General features: G+C 35.3%; 4 protein-coding genes across 5 annotated transcripts; 2 read left to right on the top strand and 2 right to left on the bottom strand.

Annotated features, from left to right (window-relative positions):
- The first annotated feature begins 2213 nt into the window (after positions 1-2213).
- On the top strand, positions 2214-6885 carry LOC115978904 (probable DNA double-strand break repair Rad50 ATPase). Of its 2 annotated transcripts, none has more exons than XM_031100803.1 (3): positions 2214-3318; positions 4205-4357; positions 4985-6885. In XM_031100803.1, the coding sequence occupies exons 1-3, from the start codon at positions 2848-2850 to the stop codon at positions 6383-6385; spliced, it is 2025 nt and encodes a 674-aa protein (XP_030956663.1). In that variant the 5' UTR covers positions 2214-2847; the 3' UTR covers positions 6386-6885. The 2 variants fall into 2 exon arrangements, with proteins under 2 accessions (XP_030956663.1, XP_030956673.1); XM_031100813.1 differs by having other exon boundaries at positions 2215-3318; positions 4232-4357.
- A 496-nt stretch (positions 6886-7381) lies between these two features.
- Positions 7382-9067, top strand: LOC115978910 (bifunctional nitrilase/nitrile hydratase NIT4A-like; the record flags this gene model as incomplete). The annotated part of the gene is made up of 2 exons (XM_031100827.1): positions 7382-7718; positions 8622-9067. Coding segments are annotated over 2 exons (489 nt in total), but the record flags the coding sequence as incomplete, so codon positions are not given.
- A 3793-nt stretch (positions 9068-12860) lies between these two features.
- Positions 12861-18130, bottom strand: LOC115978896 (bifunctional nitrilase/nitrile hydratase NIT4B). The gene is made up of 5 exons (XM_031100790.1): positions 17813-18130; positions 17086-17265; positions 15276-15569; positions 14212-14493; positions 12861-13306 (listed from the first exon to the last, which is right to left on the bottom strand). Exons 1-5 carry the CDS (start codon positions 17946-17948, stop codon positions 13155-13157), a joined length of 1044 nt encoding a protein of 347 aa, XP_030956650.1. The 5' UTR covers positions 17949-18130; the 3' UTR covers positions 12861-13154.
- Positions 18131-21606: 3476 nt separating this feature from the next.
- Positions 21607-26461, bottom strand: LOC115978888 (bifunctional nitrilase/nitrile hydratase NIT4B-like). The gene is made up of 5 exons (XM_031100779.1): positions 26241-26461; positions 25166-25345; positions 23732-24025; positions 22422-22703; positions 21607-21920 (listed from the first exon to the last, which is right to left on the bottom strand). Exons 1-5 carry the CDS (start codon positions 26374-26376, stop codon positions 21772-21774), a joined length of 1041 nt encoding a protein of 346 aa, XP_030956639.1. The 5' UTR covers positions 26377-26461; the 3' UTR covers positions 21607-21771.
- Positions 26462-27098: the final 637 nt, after the last annotated feature.

The raw sequence follows: 27098 nt of genomic DNA, 5'->3' as shown, positions 1-27098 counted from the left end.
CCTATACGCTACAAGTCAATGTAAAATTTTTTAAGGTCACACAATAACATGCTGAATTAAAGTAGTAGAAGTAAAAAGTACAGTGATTTACATATATATATATATATATATATATTTATTACAGTATCCTTAGTCAAATTTCTTAAATGGTGAAGAAGGTTTTTTTTTTTTTTTTTTGATGGGAAAATGATGAAGAAGGTTGTGTTTGGCATTGGCTTAACAAAAGTTAGTTTTTTTACTATTTAACTTATTTTTGTTATCATTCATGAGTTTTATTACACATTTTTATACTATTTATAGACCACATTGTACTATTTCAGCTACTTTTTAATTTTATTTATAATACTTTTGGCAAAAAGTTTTTAATTTTAGCTAAATAAAAATTATTTTTGCTAGGCGAAAAAATAAGCTGACACACTTGCTAGGAAAGAACCTGATATGGATCAGGGCTTTGTTGTGTTTCATAGTCTTCCTATGGACCTCTTTGTATGATTTTATTTTATAACACTTCTAGTTTGTACTATGAGAGGCTTTACCCTCAAACTGCTGAGCAGTTTATGAAAGTCGTTTTTCTACCCAAAAAAAAAAAAAGGTATAAATGGAAAAAAAAAAATCAATGTTGTAACTGAATGATGATAGCTTCCTTTATTTCATAATCATAGGAAAGGATCTAATATACAATTTATAAATGAGAAAGCAATGAAGGGAAAATATATATATATATATATATTTTTTTTTTAATTTTAACATTTTGGTTTGAAATCAAAGGAAAATGTTATTTTAATGAATGTGATTGGTGTCAATTGTAAATTTGAATTACCTTTTTGTTTTTTGTTTAAAAGTATTGTTATGTAAATATCCGTAAATATTATTCTTTTAATCAATTTTATTATATTATTTTGTTAAGGAAACAAGTCGAGTGATTCGATAAACATATTGAAAAGAACAACATATATACTGAGAATTATAAAATAACTACATATTGAGACGACTATAGTGTAGCCATGAACTGACTAACAATGTGGACTGTATTGGAGATGTCTTGTAGCCATCCAACATGTTGACTTGTGTTGTGTGGCTATTTCTCGAGTGGACACATGATCAACATGGGCTCACTAGGAACATATTTGAAGTAGCATGGCAACAAAAGTTGGTGTAGTATGTTGGAGGAAAAGGGCAAAAAGCCTTAATTGATAACATGTAAAGACTGAAAGTCTGTATTTTGAACTTTGTGTAACACTATGCAAGAGGATGTGTTATGTAGACATGCATATGAATATTGTACAAATAGGAGTGAAGTACAAATAATATTCAATAGATTAGGACTTGTTAGCTAGTATTTTAACAACAACAACAAAAACGAGGAAATTTGGGAAATTATTCAATCCTATAGAAAGAGTCATCTCTTCTCTTATATGGGGCGTATACTCTTGTATAAGACGTAAGGTAGGCTCACATCTCATGTGAGAGGAGGGAGAACTTCTCCTATAGGACTGAATAATTTATAAGGAATCTTCACCATTAATTTAGGTAAGGTTTTTTGATGCATGTTCAATGGGTATGAATGATTGTTTTTGGCTTTTGTGGTCAATAATTGTGCAATAATCATACTTGGATAGAAATAGAGGGGGGGAAAATTAAGGGAATATGAAAGGGTTGACTCAATTTCTCTGTTCAATTCGTCATATAAATACTTTTTCCCCAAAGTGTTATCAATTAATTGGAGAATGGAGTAAATACCAGTTTTCCTACCAATGAGAAGATCAGCCGTTAATTATGCACATAGTAATAATATGAAATTGATGTGATTTTGGTCAACACTTGTGTCCACGCTGTTTCTCTCACCCATCTAAATGTAACGTGGGTTTCCCCCCTTCTACGTTGGCAGAAACAATGTATTTATGAATTCATCGCATTAGTAACGCTAGTGTCACATAAAATGACATATATACAAATTGTGAGTGATAGAAATATAATAATAAGTTCATATAAACGAGTTGTAACACAAATTATATCATTTTATATGATAGTAGCATTGCTTTCGTCATATTAGTCTTTAGACAAACACAATTATATTTTATTGACAATAATACTGAAGATACGCTGTAATCATGAAATGAAGCCCCAAAAGAACATTCCAGCTGAGATTAGATTAGAGAGGTTATAAATTATAATATAAAACATGGAAAAAAAAAATTCGCAGAACCTAGTCAAGATTCTGACCGTCCATTCCCTTCACATGCACGTCCCTGATTGAATGCACTTTGGCTCACGTGTCTGCCACGTCCTGTTCTCTCCCTTTTAATCAAAAACCAGACCCAACTCATTGTTGAAGATAGAGTACTACTTAGCATTTAGCATTAGCAACACCACAACCCCATTTCTGTGTCACACACCAACACAACACAAAACAAGCACTTTGATTTGCTTTTCTTTCCCTCTTAAGATTTCTGAAAAAAAATAGGAAAAGAAAAATAAAGCAAACGAGTGGTACTTGTACACACACTCTAAAGCCTTCCATTTCAATCTATCCCATCTACATTCCATTCTTTTTTTGACAGTTCTTAAATTCTTACCCAACTTTCTAGGTGCCTTATTAGATCTTTAAAGACTGCCAGATGTTCCACACTCAGAATCTTTGACAGCCACTTTTGTTTGCTAAACTCAAGGCCAATAGTCCCAAACTTAACAAAAATACAACAGCAAAAAAAAAGTTCACAGTCAATGTAAACCCACCCCATGATGAAACTTTAATACCAACCCCAAAATCTTGCAAAATCTTGAAAATCCCAGAATTGGGTCTTCAAGATTCAGTGAGAATTCTACAAAATAATAATAATAATAGTAATGTCTTGTCAAAGCCACAACTTGGAGGGAAAGACAGTGACTGCGGAGTCAGCTGAGAGGGTGTGCAAGATCAGAAAGCGAGGCTGCTCATCTTCATCCTCGTCTTCTTTGGTCCGTAGGTACAGATTCAAGCGAGCAATTCTGGTTGGAAAGCGTGGCGGGTCTAGCACGCCGTTCCCTACGTGGAAAACAAGCGCGAGATCACCTTCATTGGCCATGGAAAACGCTGAATTTCCAAAGGTTCCAACTACTTCTTCTAAAGGTAAGCAAGTGTCACTGTCTGCACGGAAACTCGCTGCTACTTTATGGGAAATCAACGAGGTTCCTTCAGCTTCACTCCAAGTGGTTAAGAATAAGAATCATATTAATAGTAATGTTGAGAAGCAATTTACAAGCAGAGAGACAGTGCCTAAATTGTCCTACCCTTTCTCAGATCCGTGTCATAGTTCTATCTCAAACTCAGAGCCAGAGGTAGGTTTCATTTCACTTTTTCATTTTTAAGATTTAAGATTGGCCATTCATGTTTCAGCTAGAAAGCACGGACGCGGCTGGGAGGGTGGCGCACCCGAGTCCGACGCGGCGCGACGCGGGACGCGGCGTCCGACGCGGTTGACCGCGAGTCCGGCCGCGTCTGATTTTTTTTTTTTTTTTTTTTTCTCGGATTCGAGCCGAATCGGCTGGATTCGCGCCGACGCGGCTCGATTCGCGCCGAATCGGCTTCGATTCGCGCCGAATCGGGCCGATTTCGGCCAGAATCGGGCCGTATCGGCAATATCGGGTCGTATCGGCCGGCGACCGATACGGCCGATACGGCCGAAATCGGCCGAAATAGGCCGAAACAGGCCGAAATCGGCCGAAATTGGCCTTAAAACTCGCCGGAGAAGCCGAAATTCTGACCTCAGATGTGTTTTTTTGCCTTCTTCTTTCTTTGTTTTATGAATCAAGTATATTAATGTGTTTTTTAAGAATATTTTAATAGTAAAAATATATAGAAAATATAAATAAAAATATTTTTAATAATTTTTTAATCGCCGAGTCCCGCCGCACCCGCACCCTACTTTTTCAAAAATTGCCGAGTCCCGCACCCGCACCCGCACCCGCACCCGAGTCCCGAAACGCACCCGTGCTTCATTGTGTTTCAGCAAGTCCCACCACAAATTTCTCGACCGACTGACTGATATGGTGGCAGATTGTGATTGGTGTACAACAAAAGTAACGTGATTAAAACCGATGTTACAATAATCACGATCTGTCATCTCAAATAGTTGTGAAATTTGTTAGGTTTGATCATGCTCTGTAGTATTGTTGTTCATATTTACATTTGTTCTTCTTTGCCACTAAACTAACAATCAAATAGTTTTTCATTTTTGGTAAAATTGTGCAGAGGTTGGAGCGATCTGGGGGTGGTGGTAGCAATCAGAAAAGAACATCAGCCATATCTCACAGGCTTCAGTTGAGTGATTATTGCTTGGGAGGGTTGGATTCCTTTAGCAATGCTAGTTTGATGGAGGTATTCATTTTTTCATTTATGACAAGTTAATGAGTCACTTTCAAAAGCTACTCTTTATTGTTTTTTTCTTAGGAGATAAATAATAGTATGAAGGTGACATAGATAACGTGTTGTGATAGCCATTCAAATCAAAACTTGTCTGCCTAACTTTTTCTGCTAGTGGTCCATTATCAGTAGATTTCCGCATCGTCGTTTTCAATCGTTTTAAGTGAAGTGAAAAAAAGAGGGTAACCCTTCTTTCCACCCCAAAAAGAAAGAGAAGAAATCATTGATTAGGATACGCTCCTTTACTTTTTTCCTTTTTTTAGATGAATGATAAGGATGGTTCTTCCTCTGAACTCCACCATCTTAATTGTCGATGCTTTGAATTGCAGACTTCACATTTTACAAGTTTAACCAAATAGCTATATATGTTTTCCCATAATTTTCTATGCGTATGAGTTGTATTTAAACATGTCATATGTTTATATTATTTTGAGAGAAATTGGGCATGTTGTTAGAGCATGATCTTGTTGTTTATAGCAATCTTTGTTATTTGTGAGCATATCTATAACGTGTTAGGATAGTGTTGGAGTGGGATACTTGGGTCTTGTTACTTAGTAAGAAAGATATATTTCACAAATGCAGATAGAAAGTCATTCCCTTGGCAGGACTCATGGAATCAAGACCCGTTTAAAGGAGGTCAGCAATGTTCTAACCACATCTAAGGAGCTTGTAAAAGTTTTGAGTCATGTTTGGGGCATTCAAGAGCAGAATTCATCGAGCATGTCTGTTCTCTCAGCCCTACACGCCGAGCTTGATCAAGCACGCAACCAGGTGGACCAATTGATCCGGGAACAAAGGTCTAATCGCAATGAGATTGAGCATATCATGAGACATTTTGCAGAAGAAAAAGCATCGTGGAAAATAAAGGAGCGAGAGAAGATTCACAATGCCTTAGCATGCATAGCAGAAGAACTTGAGGTGGAGAAGAAGCTTAGAAGACAGACAGAGAGATTGAATAAGAAGCTTGGTAAAGAACTTGCAAATACAAAGTCATCACTGTCAAAAGCAACGAAAGAGCTCGAGAGGGAGACGCGTGCAAAAGAGATTTTGGAGCAAATTTGTAATGAGTTAGCCAGAGGTATTGGAGAAGACAGGGCCCAAGTAGAAGAACTAAAGAGAGAATCTGTAAAAGTTCGGGAAGAAGTGGAAAAGGAAAGAGAAATGCTTCAGCTGGCTGATATCTTGCGTGAAGAGAGAGTGCAGATGAAGCTCTCAGAAGCAAAGTATCATTTTGAGGAGAAGAATGCAGCTGTGGAAAAGCTGAGAAATGAACTTGAGGCCTATTTGAGAACTAATGTATGTAAAGAAAATGGTGATGGTTCTCCAAAGTTTGAAAAGATCAAGGAGCTTGAGGCTTACTTGAAGAAGATCAATTTTGGATCATCTCAAATTGTAGAGAAAGAACACGATGAAGGGGAAGTTGCGGATGGAGAAGAGTGTGAAGGAGATGACTCAGCTGACAGTGATCTTCATTCCATTGAATTGAACATGGACAATGACAATAAGTCTTACAAGTGGAGTTATGCTGGTGGAGATGATGCTCAAAATGATTCAAAAAGGGTAATTGATAATGAATTCAAAGGGAGGAAGTCTATTTCTGAGAAAATTCAATGGGGAAGCATTTGCTTAAACAGGGGAACTTCCAATGGTAGGAAATTGGACTTGGGGCGAAAAAGTAGAGACAATTCAGATGGGTTTGATCAGGAGAGATTATCGGAGTTACTTTCACAAGCTCAAACACAAGATCATGACGACGAAATAAAGAGATACAGATCTGTTAAGGATCTTAGAGATCACATTTTATCTGGTTCAAAAATAGCTTTGGTGCAAAGCTTTGCCACTCCAACCTGGCAGTGGGACCAATCCTTGCCTTTGCAAGGTTCTGACAAAGAAGCTTGGGAGACTTCAATGGTGTTTCAGGGAGATGATTCAAAGCCTAAGCTAGAAGTAACAAGAGGTGAATGTCAAAGAAAAAGTAATTGAAGACTATGAATATTTTTTTTTCCTTTATTTTCTTCCCACTGACCTATGCATTGCTTGCACAGTTGCATGTTCTCAAACGTGTTCAAAGTTTTCATATGTCTTAATTTGTGTCATTGAATTGCCAATAGATAGAAAGCAAAAATGTAGATAGAATCTCATAGATGTTTTATGTACCAGGTAAAATTTATCTGTAAAAAGCCTGCTATATGCCAAGAGTACCTTAGTTTTGCAGTATTTTTTCTTCACTTAGAATGTTCTGAGTAGCCTTGGTTAGAAGAAAATTCGCACTCAACTCGTCCAAACAAAACTGGATATCATTAGAGGTGTTTCTTATATTTCTAAGACAAATTCGAAAATTCCATTTGGCAGAGTAATCAGGAAGGTGAGGTACTTGTTTTGGCGCCAAGAAAGGTCAGGTATCAAGAATTACAAATGGAGCAAAATAAACATGAAAGGAAACAATGAAGAGTGATGCGCATATTCAAGAGAGAAAATTAGACCTCCCAAATCAAATTTTGAAGAACTGATTACTTTTAAGAAAATGCATTTTACTTTTTGTTTTGTGTTGGATCCTAACTTGGTCCTAGGTATTCAAGCCTTCAAATAAAAATTTGATTATTATAGGGAGGGCCTGACTGTGCTGGGCTCAAATTGGCAACAAGGTTTGGTTTTTCACCTTTAGAGACCAACCTCAGTTGCCCAGGCTCATGCTGAAAGTACTTGTGACATGTTTTTTAGCAATTTGTGATTTTCATATCTTCGCTCCAATCTTGGCATACTTTTTTATGGTCAAACAATAATACTTCATTGTCTTCTGTCAGCTGATTATGAGATGTATGTTGTTAAATGATGTGCTGCCGCTCCTTGTAATTGCTTTGTTGAAGGCCATCTGAATCAATTTTTGTTGAAAATGCTAACTGTGATAATCTGTAATGTCTAAATGTTATGTGATTTTCTTGGCGGAAATTATAGCGTTATGTTCTTGTTGCACGATGATTAGTTTTAGATCATCTTTTGGTATCTTGGTTTAATCTATGCAATTTTTGTTTAGGGGTTGAAATATACTGTGCACCTACAGCTGATTCCAGGGAAATATGGAAAGCATCAATGACCCATATTGCTCTTGAGGGTGGATGTTTTGTTTTATCAGCCAACCAATTCTGTCGAAGGAAAGATTACCCACCCCCTCCAGAATATGTATTTTCAGGCACAGAAGAGGACCTCACGCCGGATTCTGTTGTCTGTGCTGGAGGTAGTGTCATTATATCACCATCAGGGACTGTTCTGGCAGGACCAAATTATGATGGGGAGGCACTCATCTCAGCAGATCTAGGTATGCCACTATTATCTACTATCTGTACTTTCCTGAACTTTTCACTCTGGTAGTTTCTCTTTGTAGCATTATTCATGAAAAATCTACATAGATGAATAATTTTATCAGAGCTTGAGATAAAATTCTCTATATTTTTTTAACCTTAAAATTACCATTGGATAATCTCTCTCTCCTTAGTTTTCAATTGATCAAAAGTATTCAACTGAAAAGGGCATGAAGAAACCATCTAAAATGATGCTATATAGACTGAATTATGGGATGCAACCAAAGGAGACCAAAAAAAAATCATCTAGAATGCATGCTATACTTTGCTTCCTTCATCTTTTATATTTTTTAATATCCCATTCTCCATTAATAGACAGTAATATTAATAGGGACTGTTGCCCTTGCTATGGATTCCAAGCCTTTCCCATAACAATGTCTTTAAATTCTGTGTGTGTGTGTGTGTATATTTGGAAATTTTGAAAATCATGCATGTACTTGATGGGTCATGAAACCACAATCTCACCCCTAGTCTTCCATTTACTCTTATAACGGAGGGAGGTACCGTTTGAGTTGAGCCCCTTGGATTCTTTTTTGCGTATAGACTTTTCTTAGTTTGTTTTCCCATTTTAAGAAGTACTCTTTAAGAAAACATTAGAAGTGAAGTAGTATTAAAAAATGAGAGTCTGTTTGTAAGTGGAAATATGATATAAGGTGAAATATAATGTTAAGGAATGAAAAGCAAACATTTTTGCAATCTCAGTCCAACCTGCTATGCTTCTTTAAATGAGCTGGTGCAACAAAAGGAAGCTATCACATGGTTCAGATGTGGGTGTTTTATTTCTTGTTTATCCATTCAGTTGTGCTTTTGGTTTGAGACTCAAGCTCTAAATTTTGATAATGAAAAAAAAAATGATGCAGATCTTGGAGAAATAGCACGGGCAAAATTTGATTTTGATGTGGTTGGACACTATTCAAGGCCTGAAGTACTAAGCTTGATTGTGAGGGACCACCCAACACAACCGGTTACTTTCACATCAACATCAGAGAAAACTGATGGCCCTCATAAGTAATTGTAATTTTTGCCAGCCAGCAATTAGTGTACTCCCGCAAAATGTAGGCTTTGTGAATTGTCATCAATAATTGGGATTAGTTTTGACGTCTGTATTACTGTCTCTGGTCATTGTTGTATCTTGAGGTGTTTATATGAAGAAAAAAAAATGTAATTTGAACAAAATTTGGTCTCCTTATTACAGGCCAAAAAGAAAACTTAGTTGTGTGAGACTACTCTCGCTTCCTAGAAGTGATGTGTAAGTATCTCATAATCACCCTAAGCTCAATGGTTACTGCCCTGGACTCATTTCCTATATCGCATCATTCAAACTTAGTCTGCCTGCCTCATTTCTGTCCGCTCCACACTCTTTGATCTTTCCCTCACCATTCATGAGTTCACCGTACTATTCCCCAGATAACAAGGACATACGGGCTGCAGGTGCTTGTTTGGCATTGGCTTATAAGCCAGTTTTTTAGCTTTTATGTGTAACTTTTTAAAACTTTACTTTTCGAAGTATATGTATATTTTAACATACTTTCAGTAAATAGTTTTCAGTAAATAGCTAAATAAGTTTTTATCAAACAGACATAAGTGTCTTTGTTAAAAGTTGAGACTTTGTAGAGAACATTTCGTTGTAGGGAAGGCCAGTTCCCCCTCATTTGTCTTGTTGCAGATGTAGACCCGCTGGATCCTCATTTGTCTTGTTGCAGTTGCAGATGTAGACCCGCTGGATTTAGTAGGAGGTGGTTCACTGTCACATTATTCCTTTGCAACCCCTAACATGTGTTTTTTCTATAGTTTAGGGGTGAATTTTTTTTTTTTCTTTTTAATGTTGAAGGATAGAAAGTGTAACATTTTCATTAGTTTAGCAAAGAAAAAATGAATTTTAAAAGTTTATGGATAAAAAGTAAAACCCAACATAGCCCGTTTTTTAGACACAAAAACCTATTGATGAGCAGCCCACCCATTTGAAACCATTCATAAGTGTTTGGGCCTAACTGACTCAAGTTGTGTTAAGTTTACTGTGTCCTTAACCAGCCCTAATGGTCAATGATCTTGACAAATAAACGTATAAAAAGAAAAAGGAGACGTTGATACACAAAAAGAACACTTCTTTTTGCACACATTTCTTTAGGGACAAGAGGATATCTATCTTCTTGGACCTTCGCCAACATGTTGTCTATATTTGTTTGGTTGAATGTGAGTGAGAGTGCCTGCTAATAGCCAAGTGATCTCTCCTCACCTCAACTTCTATCAAGTTCAAACATTTCATTCAATGACCCCGCAGCAATATTCATTGCACTGCTTCTTGCGCATTTCTTGACACTGCATTGCATGGTCTACATGACACACTAAGACATGAATTACCCTATATTACAATAGGGAATGGAATTTAGATCTTAAGATCTTTCCATTGGAAATACTAGAAGGTACCAACCAGTTGAACTACAATGCTCTAAGACACCAATTACCTTTTCATCCCTTGTTTTTGCTATTCCTTAATGTCTTACTCTTACCATTATTGCCCAACTAACTCAATTAAGTAACACTTGTTTTTTTTTTTTTAAGTGAGTTTTGGCCCCATGGGGGGAAATCATTTGCAATACTTTTCAAGCTGCATATGATGTCATATCCACCCTTGACATGGTCGCCTATATTGAATACATGTACATTATTGGACTCTTAAAAACTTTGTTTTAAAAAAACACTAAAAAAATTTGTTAGATTAAACTCACATGCATGATGATACTAAATTAAGACAATAGAGAATATCTTCTAAATCATAGAATCGATAATAATATACACAACATTGACTAATAGCGTGCCTCTGCCTACAAAACAAGGAACATCTACCATTCTAATCAAATGTTAGCCTGACTACATGTTGGGGTCGACCTGGCAAAGCCACTTGTAGATGCTAAACATATCTATCTGCATCATGGTGTGCAATCATGTACTTCAAAGCGGTTGGACTCATCTATTGGAATTTGGGTTTAGTAAACTCATAAACTGTACTTAAAATAAATCTCTGGCTTGGCAAAAAGTAAAATGCATTTTCTTAAAAGTAATCAGTTCTTCAAAATTTGATTTGGGAGGTCTAATTTTCTCTCTTGAATATGCGCATCACTCTTCATTGTTTCCTTTCATGTTTATTTTGCTCCATTTGTAATTCTTGATACCTGACCTTTCTTGGCGCCAAAACAAGTACCTCACCTTCCTGATTACTCTGCCAAATGGAATTTTCGAATTTGTCTTAGAAATATAAGAAACATGAAAGGAAACAATGAAGAGTGATGCGCATATTCAAGAGAGAAAATTAGACCTCCCAAATCAAATTTTGAAGAACTGATTACTTTTAAGAAAATGCATTTTACTTTTTGCCAAGCCAGAGATTTATTTTAAGTACAGTTTATGAGTTTACTAAACCCAAATTCCAATAGATGAGTCCAACCGCTTTGAAGTACATGATTGCACACCATGATGCAGATAGATATGTTTAGCATCTACAAGTGGCTTTGCCAGGTCGACCCCAACATGTAGTCAGGCTAACATTTGATTAGAATGGTAGATGTTCCTTGTTTTGTAGGCAGAGGCACGCTATTAGTCAATGTTGTGTATATTATTATCGATTCTATGATTTAGAAGATATTCTCTATTGTCTTAATTTAGTATCATCATGCATGTGAGTTTAATCTAACAAATTTTTTTAGTGTTTTTTTAAAACAAAGTTTTTAAGAGTCCAATAATGTACATGTATTCAATATAGGCGACCATGTCAAGGGTGGATATGACATCATATGCAGCTTGAAAAGTATTGCAAATGATTTCCCCCCATGGGGCCAAAACTCACTTAAAAAAAAAAAAACAAGTGTTACTTAATTGAGTTAGTTGGGCAATAATGGTAAGAGTAAGACATTAAGGAATAGCAAAAACAAGGGATGAAAAGGTAATTGGTGTCTTAGAGCATTGTAGTTCAACTGGTTGGTACCTTCTAGTATTTCCAATGGAAAGATCTTAAGATCTAAATTCCATTCCCTATTGTAATATAGGGTAATTCATGTCTTAGTGTGTCATGTAGACCATGCAATGCAGTGTCAAGAAATGCGCAAGAAGCAGTGCAATGAATATTGCTGCGGGGTCATTGAATGAAATGTTTGAACTTGATAGAAGTTGAGGTGAGGAGAGATCACTTGGCTATTAGCAGGCACTCTCACTCACATTCAACCAAACAAATATAGGCAACATGTTGGCGAAGGTCCAAGAAGATAGATATCCTCTTGTCCCTAAAGAAATGTGTGCAAAAAGAAGTGTTCTTTTTGTGTATCAACGTCTCCTTTTTCTTTTTATACGTTTATTTGTCAAGATCATTGACCATTAGGGCTGGTTAAGGACACAGTAAACTTAACACAACTTGAGTCAGTTAGGCCCAAACACTTATGAATGGTTTCAAATGGGTGGGCTGCTCATCAATAGGTTTTTGTGTCTAAAAAACGGGCTATGTTGGGTTTTACTTTTTATCCATAAACTTTTAAAATTCATTTTTTCTTTGCTAAACTAATGAAAATGTTACACTTTCTATCCTTCAACATTAAAAAGAAAAAAAAAAAATTCACCCCTAAACTATAGAAAAAACACATGTTAGGGGTTGCAAAGGAATAATGTGACAGTGAACCACCTCCTACTAAATCCAGCGGGTCTACATCTGCAACTGCAACAAGACAAATGAGGATCCAGCGGGTCTACATCTGCAACAAGACAAATGAGGGGGAACTGGCCTTCCCTACAACGAAATGTTCTCTACAAAGTCTCAACTTTTAACAAAGACACTTATGTCTGTTTGATAAAAACTTATTTAGCTATTTACTGAAAACTATTTACTGAAAGTATGTTAAAATATACATATACTTCGAAAAGTAAAGTTTTAAAAAGTTACACATAAAAGCTAAAAAACTGGCTTATAAGCCAATGCCAAACAAGCACCTGCAGCCCGTATGTCCTTGTTATCTGGGGAATAGTACGGTGAACTCATGAATGGTGAGGGAAAGATCAAAGAGTGTGGAGCGGACAGAAATGAGGCAGGCAGACTAAGTTTGAATGATGCGATATAGGAAATGAGTCCAGGGCAGTAACCATTGAGCTTAGGGTGATTATGAGATACTTACACATCACTTCTAGGAAGCGAGAGTAGTCTCACACAACTAAGTTTTCTTTTTGGCCTGTAATAAGGAGACCAAATTTTGTTCAAATTACATTTTTTTTTCTTCATATAAACACCTCAAGATACAACAATGACCAGAGACAGTAATACAGACGTCAAAACTAATCCCAATTATTGATGACAATTCACAAAGCCTACATTTTGCGGGAGTACACTAATTGCTGGCTGGCAAAAATTACAATTACTTATGAGGGCCATCAGTTTTCTCTGATGTTGATGTGAAAGTAACCGGTTGTGTTGGGTGGTCCCTCACAATCAAGCTTAGTACTTCAGGCCTTGAATAGTGTCCAACCACATCAAAATCAAATTTTGCCCGTGCTATTTCTCCAAGATCTGCATCATTTTTTTTTTCATTATCAAAATTTAGAGCTTGAGTCTCAAACCAAAAGCACAACTGAATGGATAAACAAGAAATAAAACACCCACATCTGAACCATGTGATAGCTTCCTTTTGTTGCACCAGCTCATTTAAAGAAGCATAGCAGGTTGGACTGAGATTGCAAAAATGTTTGCTTTTCATTCCTTAACATTATATTTCACCTTATATCATATTTCCACTTACAAACAGACTCTCATTTTTTAATACTACTTCACTTCTAATGTTTTCTTAAAGAGTACTTCTTAAAATGGGAAAACAAACTAAGAAAAGTCTATACGCAAAAAAGAATCCAAGGGGCTCAACTCAAACGGTACCTCCCTCCGTTATAAGAGTAAATGGAAGACTAGGGGTGAGATTGTGGTTTCATGACCCATCAAGTACATGCATGATTTTCAAAATTTCCAAATATATACACACACACACACACAGAATTTAAAGACATTGTTATGGGAAAGGCTTGGAATCCATAGCAAGGGCAACAGTCCCTATTAATATTACTGTCTATTAATGGAGAATGGGATATTAAAAAATATAAAAGATGAAGGAAGCAAAGTATAGCATGCATTCTAGATGATTTTTTTTTGGTCTCCTTTGGTTGCATCCCATAATTCAGTCTATATAGCATCATTTTAGATGGTTTCTTCATGCCCTTTTCAGTTGAATACTTTTGATCAATTGAAAACTAAGGAGAGAGAGATTATCCAATGGTAATTTTAAGGTTAAAAAAATATAGAGAATTTTATCTCAAGCTCTGATAAAATTATTCATCTATGTAGATTTTTCATGAATAATGCTACAAAGAGAAACTACCAGAGTGAAAAGTTCAGGAAAGTACAGATAGTAGATAATAGTGGCATACCTAGATCTGCTGAGATGAGTGCCTCCCCATCATAATTTGGTCCTGCCAGAACAGTCCCTGATGGTGATATAATGACACTACCTCCAGCACAGACAACAGAATCCGGCGTGAGGTCCTCTTCTGTGCCTGAAAATACATATTCTGGAGGGGGTGGGTAATCTTTCCTTCGACAGAATTGGTTGGCTGATAAAACAAAACATCCACCCTCAAGAGCAATATGGGTCATTGATGCTTGCCATATTTCCCTGGAATCAGCTGTAGGTGCACAGTATATTTCAACCCCTAAACAAAAATTGCATAGATTAAACCAAGATACCAAAAGATGATCTAAAACTAATCATCGTGCAACAAGAACATAACGCTATAATTTCCGCCAAGAAAATCACATAACATTTAGACATTACAGATTATCACAGTTAGCATTTTCAACAAAAATTGATTCAGATGGCCTTCAACAAAGCAATTACAAGGAGCGGCAGCACATCATTTAACAACATACATCTCATAATCAGCTGACAGAAGACAATGAAGTATTATTGTTTGACCATAAAAAAGTATGCCAAGATTGGAGCGAAGATATGAAAATCACAAATTGCTAAAAAACATGTCACAAGTACTTTCAGCATGAGCCTGGGCAACTGAGGTTGGTCTCTAAAGGTGAAAAACCAAACCTTGTTGCCAATTTGAGCCCAGCACAGTCAGGCCCTCCCTATAATAATCAAATTTTTATTTGAAGGCTTGAATACCTAGGACCAAGTTAGGATCCAACACAAAAACGGAAGAGAGAGAGAGAGAGAGAAAAGGGGAGGGGGGTGCTGTAAACACCATTCTTCATTGGACAACCAGGGTGGCCTACAACTTTCTTGAAATTTTTATGCTCCTGGCCTGATATCAATTTAGCTCTCCAACATTCAGTCATAGCAAAATACATAAATAAATAATCAAAATATTATATTAATTCCCAACTGATAGGAATGTAAAGAAAGGGTTAAAAAGCAGCTTGAAAAAAATTGAGGTAGTGTTCTTATTAATGTGAATTGCATTAAGCATCAAAAATTACTAACCTTTAGCATACATGGCAGTCCTTAGAAGAGGCATTCTGTTTTCCCAACAAATGGCAGCGCCTAATTTTCCAATTGGAGTTTCAAAGACTGGAATTGTCGATCCATCTCCAAATCCCCAGATGATACGCTCCAATGCTGTTGGCATAACTTTCCGATGCTTTCCCAAGTAACGACCTTGAGAATCAAAGAACAGAACAGTACAGTAGAGTGTATATCCATCTCTTTCTATCACACCCATTACCAGATACACCTTATACTTTCCAGCCATTGCTGCTAACCGGTCAACTTCAGGACCTACATTGTATCAAATAAATCAATGAAAACTAAACATACCTATAATTATATGGACTCGTTAAAATCTAATTTAGGCCTCCAAATGGCATGACAAAGAAAGTATAGGTAATTTTTTGTTGTTGTTCTATGCTGCAACTTGATGTTTTTCATTTAAATCACTGAAAAGACCTGAATTCCAACTATCATGAGGTCAAAATGACTTTATCTTAAGTTGCCATACATCAACAAAAAGCTTCATAAAAAGGGATGAAAAATTCCACAGTCACACACCTGCACACATGCGCGTGCACACACACACACTTTTCCATTACATTAATATGGGAATGATTTTGCATTGCATAAAAATTTGTTGATGTAAGGTTCAGCCAGAAAGAAAATCGTAAAAAAAAAATAAATAAAAAAATTGAAAAGATAATGGAATTTGAGTATCCAAAAATGTTGAAATTTGGTTACGTTATATAATAGGTAGGATTTCATTTCAATTATGATATAGTTATATAAACATATCCAAATATGCATCTTACCTAAACTACTTTGAATCCAACCGATTCAGAACTTGCATTCTTGATGCAATTACAGTAAAAAACCCAAAAGATCTAGTTTTTTTTTTTATGATCTTTCACAAATTACTTGCAAGTGGATTCTAGTTAGCTCAACTGGTAAAGTTTCTAGTCGTTGAATTAGAGATTTGGGGTTCGAACTCCGGATACACTATAAAACCAATTGGCGTCTTAACCTGATGATAAAATACAATCATCATAAAGCAGACCCCATAGGTTGAAAATCTATAGTCTCTATCAAAGCAAAATAAAAAGATTACAACAAACTCAGTTTTACGAATGATCTTTTTTGGGAAACATCGGTCATTAGTCATAATTGGCATCAATCTATAAAAAAATACCACAATAACAATACAATGATACATGTTGTCGTCTAAGAGACTGAGTACTCACATCTCTTCACACCAAATACAAATGAAAATCAAAGTTCCTTGAGAAAGAAAAGAATCCATTTAAATAGGTATAAACTTTCCATATTAGATTTTCTTATATTGGTCATTACACACACACACACCTGATGAGTTCTGAAGTCACAACTTCATACTTCACCTTACTCTTATAGGTGAAGGAGATGCTATTTGAGTTAGAGCTCATTCGCACTTGTCATGTTAGATCTACCCAAGAAAGTCATACAATCACAATTTCTTTTTGTTACACCAAAGTACTCACCAATCATTACTCCAATGCTAAATCAGAATAGGACTTCATAAGAATAAAAGAATAACAGAAGATGATATTCTTCACTTCAACAAATTGTTGAATTAATTACAACCAATAGGTAATAAGAAGTTATCTGATTATCTGAAGTCATGCTTCCACAAGATCAACGATTCAATTACAATCCACACTGACATTCAACCAGATCAAGGTGGCCTAATTAATTTCATCAAATCCAGGTTCTAACTCATAATCAATGCATCCAATCAGTGCAAATCAACCTGGACACGGAGTCTTACCAGGTACATCAATGGCTGAAGCATGGTACTTGCGGAACTCCTCTTTACCCTTTGCTGTTCGGTTCCCAATTGTAACGCCAAAATTTGAACCTCGCGGATAACCACCCACAAATGCTTCTGGAAACACAACCAGCTGGGCTCCATACCCGGCAGCTTCAGCCAGCAACCTTTCAGCCTTATCTAAACATTCAATCAGAAAATTAAAGCCAGAACCACTAACAACATCCCATCTCAACCCCCCACCACACACATACACCAAAAGACAAGTACACAAAACAAAACCCCATGTGATTAATCCTTAAAACACAAAACCCCCCATCAAATTTTGAACGTAACACTTAACCCCCTTGATATTGTTTTATGTGTAAATTTAAACATCTGTCAAATAAACCCTGAATTGCCAATTTGATGATACGTGTCCATATTTAGAATTGCATTTTCACATAAAACAATACCACATAAGGAAACAACTGGGTTTTGTGTATTTTTCCAAAAAATGAATTATGGCTCACATGGAACACACAGATTAAAATTCTCTTCATTTCCCAGAGACCACAGTCACAAACTCACAATTGATGATGTTTTTAGAAAGTAGAAACCCAACAGAGACAACATAATTATTTCAGGTTAAAGAGAAAAACACACACACACAGAGTAGTATTGAATGAACAGTATCCAAGTAATTCAATTAACCAAAGGTGACAACAAGTGAGTAAAGAAGTGGGACCTAGAGTGGCGGGGGTGTCGTAGAAAACAGTTGAGGCCTGGACCACGGTGGCTCGGACCACCGTGGGTGCGGACGAGTCGACACCCATGTCGACCTCCGCGAACACCGGTCCGTGTGCTGCGGGTACAAGCGCCATGTCTTCTTTTCGTTGTCTACTTCGCCTGTCTGCTTGTCTCAAGAGTCCAAGAGTATCCGCTTGCCGCTGATTTCTTCTCTCTTTCTTTGTTTTGTTTTGTTTTTTTGTTTTTTTTTTTTTCGATAATGGGATATAAAAATTCCCTACCTGTCACTCGTTCTTGTCTTTCTTGCGAGAGACCATGAATCTAGTCACTTGGCCACGGCCAGCTCAACATAATTGGGCGCATATGACCGAAAGATTTATGTGGAGTTTTTTTTTTTTTTTTTTTTTTTTTTTTTTTTTTTTTAAATAAAATTATGTAATATTAATCAAATGGAAGTTAATTAGACGCATTATATATATATTTTAAAAAATAATATTAATTAAAATTATGGTAAATTTTATATAGAGAATTGAATAGGATGGTCTATATATTTGGTTCATACTCTTTTATACTATATTTCATTTTAATCTCTAACATTTTAATTGTGTGAATTTGATCCATAACATTTTAATTTAATCTCTACTGTCATCTCTTGGATAAAAATTGTTGACATGGCAAATAACCAAAATAAAAAATTAGTTTATTGTCATATCATTGACTCATAAACTCAACACGACCTAAGTTGGTTTAGCCCAAACACTTAGGGCACGTTTAGTACACTGTAATTATTATTACATGGAAATAAGAATAAGTATTACAACAAATACATTAAGTTGGAATGTAATAAATATTACTATTCACTAGTTTGGTGACTATTTAGGAATAGAATCCTGAATATACATCCACAATTTAGTAGGGTATAAAAAGATGGTGTAATTAAATCATTTTTAAGTCAAATTTCTTAAAATACACTTATTTTAGGGTGTTCGAAATAGAGCTAATAATTAACAATAAGGAAAATTTATTTTCTTTCCTTTTGAATATGTGGCAACTAATAGCTTTTTAGGAAAATTTTTTAAAAAGTTATTACATAAGATGAAGGAATAGATATTCAGTACTTTTGATAAGAAATAATTATTTCTCATTTTGAAGAATAACTATTCATAAGGAACAACTATTTATTGTAATAAAAACATAACTAAACAACTGAATAATTATGCCATAGGAATGTCTATTACATTACAGTATTTATTACAGTCTACTAAACGTGTCCTTATGAATGACTTTTATATCTAAAAAACAGGTTATAGGTCATGTAGGGACACGTTTTGTAGCCCAAGTTCAAGATGTATGAGATCTTGACCTAGTGAGTTCAATACAATAAATTTGTAGAGAGTGGGTCGAAAAAATAGGTCCTAATGAATTTTGACAACAGTTAGTATGGATTTAAAAGTAATCAAGCAAGAACAAGGAAAATAGAGCTGAATGAATTCACTGTCCGATGAGATATTTTGTCATACAAATCAATTACAATTGGGTACAAGTATAGTTCTGATGGCTACAGTCTTCTTTCTCTATTTTTCTGATCCTTATCTCATAGAGGGTCTCTCACATTATATAACTCCCTTTGAACCATCTTGATCCTACACTTGTTGATCATTTAAGTCCTTACATGAGTGTCTGTCCCATCAGACATCCTCTTTGACTTTCTGTGAGTTGTAGTAGCCAAGACAGTACTGTTTAGGAGTCTTCTCCACATTAATGCGGCCAGAAAAGTAGCTGTGGTGCATTTAATGTGGTGGTAACAGCTTTCCCTTAGATATTTTTGGGTTTCCTTCCTTCTCGTATATTCATGAGGCACGTACCTATCACTGGAACTTCTTGGAGGGTCACTCTAATTGCTAGAATATATACTTGAGCTGCATTCATCATATCCGAGGAGGAGTTTCTCCTCGAACCACCTTCCATTCATTCCTTACTCATAAGACTTTAAATTGGAACCCCTCTGTAATGACCCAAGGAAAAACGCTAGCCATATCTGCGCTATATCTCAAAAGGACTAGTCACAATTGAGACTCCTTACAGTTGTTAATAAAACCCAGTTCAACCCAGTAAATACCCGATGTGGGACTCATCACACACCCACATACATTACACAATCAATCAAATTGGGGCATCACAATCTCCCCCACTTAAATCTCTAACGTCCTCGTTAGGGCCCACTTTGTGGGGTAGTGTCTCTGAGCCCACATGAGATTACCAGGCCGGCTCTGATACCATATGTAACGATTTAAGGAAAAGCGCTAGCCACATCTGTGCTATACCTCAAAAGGATTAGTCACAATTGAAGTTCCTTACAATTGTTAATAAAACTCAGTTCAACCTAGTAAATACCCGATGTGAGACTCATCATACACCCACACACATCACATAATCAATCAAATTGGGACATCACACTCTCATAACTATTTGTCCCTCCTTGGACCATTCAATGTCCTCAGACAAAGCCCAAGACTTGATATATGATTTTGGGCTTTTATCCCTACAGGTCAAATGTCGAGTTTAAGAAAATCCCAATTGACAACTTGACTTGACCATATCTTTTAGGCTAAAGTATTGTTTTCATCTCTAAATTTGCATAAATTTTATTTTTCATCCTTAAACTTTAAAAAGCTCTTCTTCTTCTTCTTCTTTTTTCCCCTTTTCTAAACTAATGAAAATGTTACACTTTCTATACTACAATATTAAAAAGATTTTTTTATTTTTTTATTTTTTATCCCTAACTCATGGGACAAATGAGGGGGGGACCAAATGCGAGATAAGAAATGAGTACAAGATAGTAACCACTAATAACAAATCTGGTTTCCTTAGGAACCAAATTTCAGAGACCAAATCTTGTTCAATTTTTTTTTTCTTTTTGCTTTTTCATACTAACTTCTCAAGATACAACAATGACCACAAACAGTAATAAGATGTCAAAACTAGTGTCACAACATAGTTGTCAATATCATATCGTATGTAAAAAGTTTTATATCGTAAGTGTGTATTGTAAGTGCTCATGAATTGTACAATATAATGTATATATCGTATGAATTGTATTGTATCGTAAAATCATAGCCAACTGCTTTAAAATAGGTTTTTTTTTTTTTTTGGGTTAAAATTTGTACTTTTATTTGAATTAAGAAGTTATTAGACTAGTTTTTAACACAAAATTATTAGGTTACTTAATTTAGCCTAATAAAATAACATGCTCATAAGTTTTTTTTTTTTTTTTTTTCTACAAAATTTGGACTACATACTTACACTTCACTTTCATATTTACAAAATTTATTTCTATAATATGAATAAGGTATTAATTGACAATATAATTATTTTATATTTTTTTCATTATTATTATAAGCCTAAGAAACTAGTATGCCAAAAAGAATTTTTTTTTAAAAAAATTATTAAAATAAAACAACAAGTAGTAAATGTTGATGATTAATTTCAATGAAGAAATAAGTTTGCAAAATGATGAACATGATGATAGCATTGACTTAGATGGATTTGATTAGGTGATATGATGAAAAGAAATTATTATTTTGGGCTATTTGCAATGTATTATCACTTTTAAATTTAACCAATTTGAATGTGTGTTATAAACACATGCTAGTTAGATTTATTAAGTCAATTTGCTAAATATTATTACATAAGTGATAAATAAATCAGTCATTAATTAAATATATTCAAAATTCATTATGAATATATCCTTTATATATGTATATTTATAATTTCTTATAAATTTTATTAATTGTTTGTGTATCCTATGATACAACAATACAATACGATACATAATACCGAAAGAAAAAAAGAAAAAAAGATATTCATATTTTGACAACTATGTGTTCCAATTATTGATAACAAAGCCTACATTTTGTGGAAGTGTAATAATTGTTGGCTGGCAAAAATTACAATTACTTAACGAGGGCCATCTGTTTTCTCTGATGTTGATGTGAAAGTAACTGGCCGTGTTGGATGGTCCCTCACAATCAAACTTAGTACTTCAGGCCTTGAATAGTGTCCAACCACATCAAAACCAAATTTCTCCCGCGCAATTTCTCCAAGATCTACATCATATACATTTTTTTTTTTTCATTATCAAAATTTAGAGCTTGAGTATCAAACCAAAAACACAATATATATATTTTCTCGTATATATGGAAAAGGCTTGGATCCATAGCAAGGGCAACGGTCCCTATTAATATTACTATCTATTAATGGAGAATGGAATATTAAAAAATATAAAAGATGAAGGAAGCAAAGCATAGCATGCATTGTAGATGATTTTTTTTGGTCTCCTTTGGTTGCATCCCAACATTCAGTCTATATAGCATCATTTTAGATGGTTTCTTCATGCCCCATTCACTTGAATACTTTTTATCAATTGGAAACTAAGGAGAGAGAGATTATCCAATGGTAATTTTATGGTTCAAAAAATATAGAGAATTTTATATCAAGTGCTAATAAAATTATTCATCTATGTAGATTTTTCATGAATAATGCTACATAGAGAAACTACCAGAGTGAAAAGTTAAGGAAAGTATAGATAGTAGATAATAGTGGCATACCTAGATCTGCTGAGATGAAAGCCTCCTCATCATAATTTGGTCCGGCTAGAACAGTCCCTGATGGTGATATAATGACACTACCTCCAGCACAGACAATAGAATCCGGTGTGAGGTCCTCTTCTGTGCCTGAAAATACATATTCTGGAGCAGGTGGGTAATCTTTCCTTCGACAGAATTGGTTGGCTGATAAAACAAAGCATCCACCTTCAAGAGCAATGTGGGTCATTGATGCTTGCCATATTTTCGAGGGATCAGCCGTAGGTGCACAATATATTTCAACCCCTAAACAAAAAATAGTTGCACAAATTAAGTCAAGATATCAAAAGATGATCTAAAACTAATCATCACACAACAAGAACACAAACCTATAATGTTCACGTACCAAGCAAATCACATAATTACACATATCCGTTCTGGCCAGTATTTGGGTGTTTTTGTTTGAGCTACCAATACAAAACTACAACTACACCAAGTGGAAGGGCCACTATAGAAGCTAGAAGTAGCTTATAGTAGAGTAGTTCATCTAACCAAAGCGTCACAACAACAGAAAATTCCCCTTAGGAATGGAATCTTAAGTAGGGGGTTTAGCCTGCCTCCCTACCAATCAAAGAGGTTGAGACATTTAGACATTATAGATTATCACATTTAGCATTTTCAACAAAAATGGATTTAGAGGGCCTTCAACAAAGCAAATACAAGGAGCGGCAGCACATCATTTAACAATATACATCTCATAATCAACTGACAGAAGACAATGAAGTATTATTGTTTGACTATAAAAAAGTATGCCAAGATGGGAGAGAAGATATGAAAATTACAAATTGCTAAAAAAAATGTGTCACAATTACTTCCAGTAAAAGCCTGGGCAATTGAGGTTGGTCTCTAAAGGTTTTCAACCAAACCTTGTTCCCAATTTGAGCCCAGTACAGTCAGGCCCTCCCTATAATAATCAAATTTTCATTATTTGAAGGCTTGAATACCTAGGACCAAGTTAGGATCCAACACAAAAACGGAAGAGAGAGAGAGAGAGAGAGAGAGAGAGAGAGGAGGGGGGGGGGGTTGTAAACACAATTCTTCATTAGACCACCAGGGTGGCCTACAAAACTTTCTTGAAATTCTTATGCTCCGGGCCTGATACTAATTTAGCTTTCCAACATTCAGTCATTGCAAAATACATAAATAAATAATCAAAATATTATATTAGTTCCCAACTTATAGGAAGGTAAAGAAAGAGTTAAAACGCAGCATGAAAAAAATTGACATAGTGTTCTTATTAATGTGAGTTGCATTAAGCATCAAAGATTACTAACCTTTAGCATACATGGCTGTCCTTAGAAGAGGCATTCTGTTTTCCCAACAAATGACAGCGCCTAATTTTCCAATTGGAGTTTCAAAGACCGGAGTTGTCGATCCATCTCCAAATCCCCAAATACTACGCTCCATTGCTGTTGGCACAAGCTTCCGATGCTTTCCCAGGTAACAACCTTGAGAATCAAAGAACAGAACAGTACAGTAGAGTGTATATCCATCTCTCTCTATCACACCCATTACCAAATATACCTTATACTTTCCAGCCATTACTGCTAAACGGTCAACTTCAGGGCCTACATTGTAGCAAATAAATCAGTGAAAACTAAACATACCTATTATTATATAGACTCATTAAAATCTAACTTAGGCCTCCAAATGGCATGACAAAATATAGGTAATTTTGTTGTTGTTGTTCTTTGCTGCAACTTGATGTTTTTCATTTAAATCACTCAAAAGACTTGAGTTCCAACTATCATGAGGTCAAAATGACTTGATCTTAAGTTGCCATACATCAACAAAAAGCTTCATAAAAAGGGATGAAAAATTCTACAGGCACACATTTGCGCACATGCATGCACACACATTTCTATCACATTAATATGGGAATGATTTTGCATTGCATAAAAATTTGTTGATGTAAGGTCCAGCCAGAAAGAAAACCATAAAAAACAAACTTTCATCTCCTAGTTGAAAAGATAATAGAATTTGAGTATCCAAAAATGTTGAAATTTGGTTACATTATATCATAGGTAGGATTTCATTTCAATTATGATATAGTTATATAAACATATCAAGATATGCATCTTACCTAAACTACTTTGAATCCAACTGATTCAGAGCTTGCATTCTTGGTGCAATTACAAGAAAAAACCCGAAAGATCTAGTTTGTTTTATGACCTTTCACAAATTACTTACATGTGAATTCTAGTTAGCTCAACTGGTAAATTTTATAGTCGTTGAAACTTTCCATATTAGATTTTCTTATATTGGTAATTATTACACACACACCCAATGAGTTCTGAATTCACAACTTCATACTTCACCTTACTCTTATAGGTGAAGGAGATGTTAGAGCTTATTTGCACTTGTCATGTTAGATCTACCCAAGAAAGACATACAATCACAATTTCTTTTTGTAGCACCAAAGTACTCACCAATCATTTGTCTAATGCTAAACCAGAATAGGACTTCATAGGAATAAAATAATAACAGAAGATGATATTCTTCACTTCAACAAATTGTAGAATTAATCAAAACCAATAGTTGATAAGAAGTTATCTGATTATCTGAAGTCATGCCTCCACAAGATCAATTACAATCCACATTGAAATTCAACTAGATCAAGGTGGCCTAATAAATTTCGCCAAGTCCATGTTCTAACTCATAATTAATCCATCCAATCAGTGCAAATCAACCTAGACACAGAGTCTTACCAGGTACATCAATGGCTGAAGCATGATACTTGTGGAAATCCTCTTTACCCTTAGCTGTTCGACTCGCCATTGTAATCCCGAAATTTGTACCTCGTGGATAACCACCCACAAATGCTTCTGGAAACACAACTAGATGGGCTCCATGCTCGGCAGCTTTAGCTAGCAACCTTTCAGCCTTATCTATACATTCAATCAAAGAATTAAAACTAGAACTACTAACAACATCCCATTTCAACCCCCCACCTCCGCCACACACACCAAAAAAATAAGTACACAAAACCCCTTGTGATTAATCTGTAAAACACAAAACCCCTAAAATTTTGAAGGTAACACTTTTTTTTTTTTACAAGATAGAATTTCTACTTTGGCCTAATCTAAGTGTATATGTGTGTGAAACTCTCTCCTAGAGACTTAAACCTCGGCCCTACCTCCCAAACCCCACAAACATTTATATTTGTAGAGTGATCACTACACTAAGGATGCACAATGATTAATTGAAAGTAACACTTAACCCCTTTATATTGTTTTATGTGTAAATTTAAACATCTGTCAAATAAACCCCGAGTTACCAATTTGATAATATGTGTTCACATTTAGAATTGCATTTTTACATAAAACAATACCACATAAGGAAACAACTGTGTTTTGTGAATATTTCCAAAAAGGGAATTCTGGGTCACATGGAACACATAGATAGAACTTCTCTTAATCATACATGCCATAATAATAAGTTATTAAATAAATTAAAAGAAATCACCCTCCACTAGTCCACTTCATTGCTGAGAATATGTACAAAAATAGAAAGAAACTAAATAATCGAAAATTATATTCATCAATTTCGTTCGACTTCCACGGTTACAAACTCACAATCGATGATGTTCTTAGAAAGTAGAAAGTGGAAACCCAACAGAGCCAACAGAATTACATCAGGTTAAAGAAAAAAACAAAACACCACAGTAATATATATATATATTTTTTTTGATGAGACACCACAGTAATATTAAGTGAACAATATCCAAGTAAGTCAATTAACCAAACTACCAAAGTTGACAACAAGTGAGTAAAGAAGTGGGACCTAGTGTGGCGGGGGTGTCGTAGAAAACAGTTGAGGCCTGGACCACGGTGGCTCGGACCACCGTGGGTGCGAATGAGTCGGCACCCATGTCGACCTCCGCTATCACCGGTCCATGCGCTGCCGGTTCAAGCTCCATGTCTTTTTTCTTTTTCTTTTTTTCCGTATAAACCAAAGTTAGTTTGAGACTTAGTGCTGTGCTGGTTTCTCAATTTTTTTTGAAGAATGAGTTTGGCAATGTTTGAACATCAACATAGGCAGCTTGTGAATTATTTATATTTTTTCTCTTGAAAGAAATCAAACGTTGAAATTGTCTCATAATCTACAAATGCAAATAAAATAAATGTACATTATTCTACGTTAAATAGTTCTGTTGTGTCATGAATTAGTCTAAAAAAGAGAGTAGGTATGTCTCTGGTCTCAAAAGTCAAAGAGTACCAACTTGCTGCTGATTTATTCTCTCTTTTTTGAACTTAGCAGTTTGGAAACTTGGTTTTTTAATAGAGTTCTGTATTTTCAGTTCTGTTGTTCCTCGCAGCACAAAATTGTTTCATAGGTCATGCATGACTCATCAGATGGACAAACTCAATTCTTATTTCTTAACTAATCCACCAAATCTACAATTTCTTCACTCTAAATATTCGTTTTAGTCTTATTTGCCAGCATGGCTGTGAGAAATTTATAAAATAGCAAATAAAATCTCCTTCTTAAATCTTAATCTACGTTCACGTTAGTATCAAAAGATAAAGACAACACTCTAGTCTAAAGACAAGCATTGCTTATTCAGTTGTAACTATTTAATTTCTCGGTTGGTATGTAGTGTTCGGCCGATAAGATAAAAATTAGAGTTCGCACTCTTTT

The sequence above is a fragment of the Quercus lobata genome, chromosome 1 (genome assembly GCF_001633185.2).
Source record: "Quercus lobata isolate SW786 chromosome 1, ValleyOak3.0 Primary Assembly, whole genome shotgun sequence".
Classification (NCBI taxonomy): Eukaryota; Viridiplantae; Streptophyta; class Magnoliopsida; order Fagales; family Fagaceae; genus Quercus; species Quercus lobata.
Note: the sequence above shows the minus strand (reverse complement) of the source record. Positions and strands in the feature narration are given on the sequence as shown.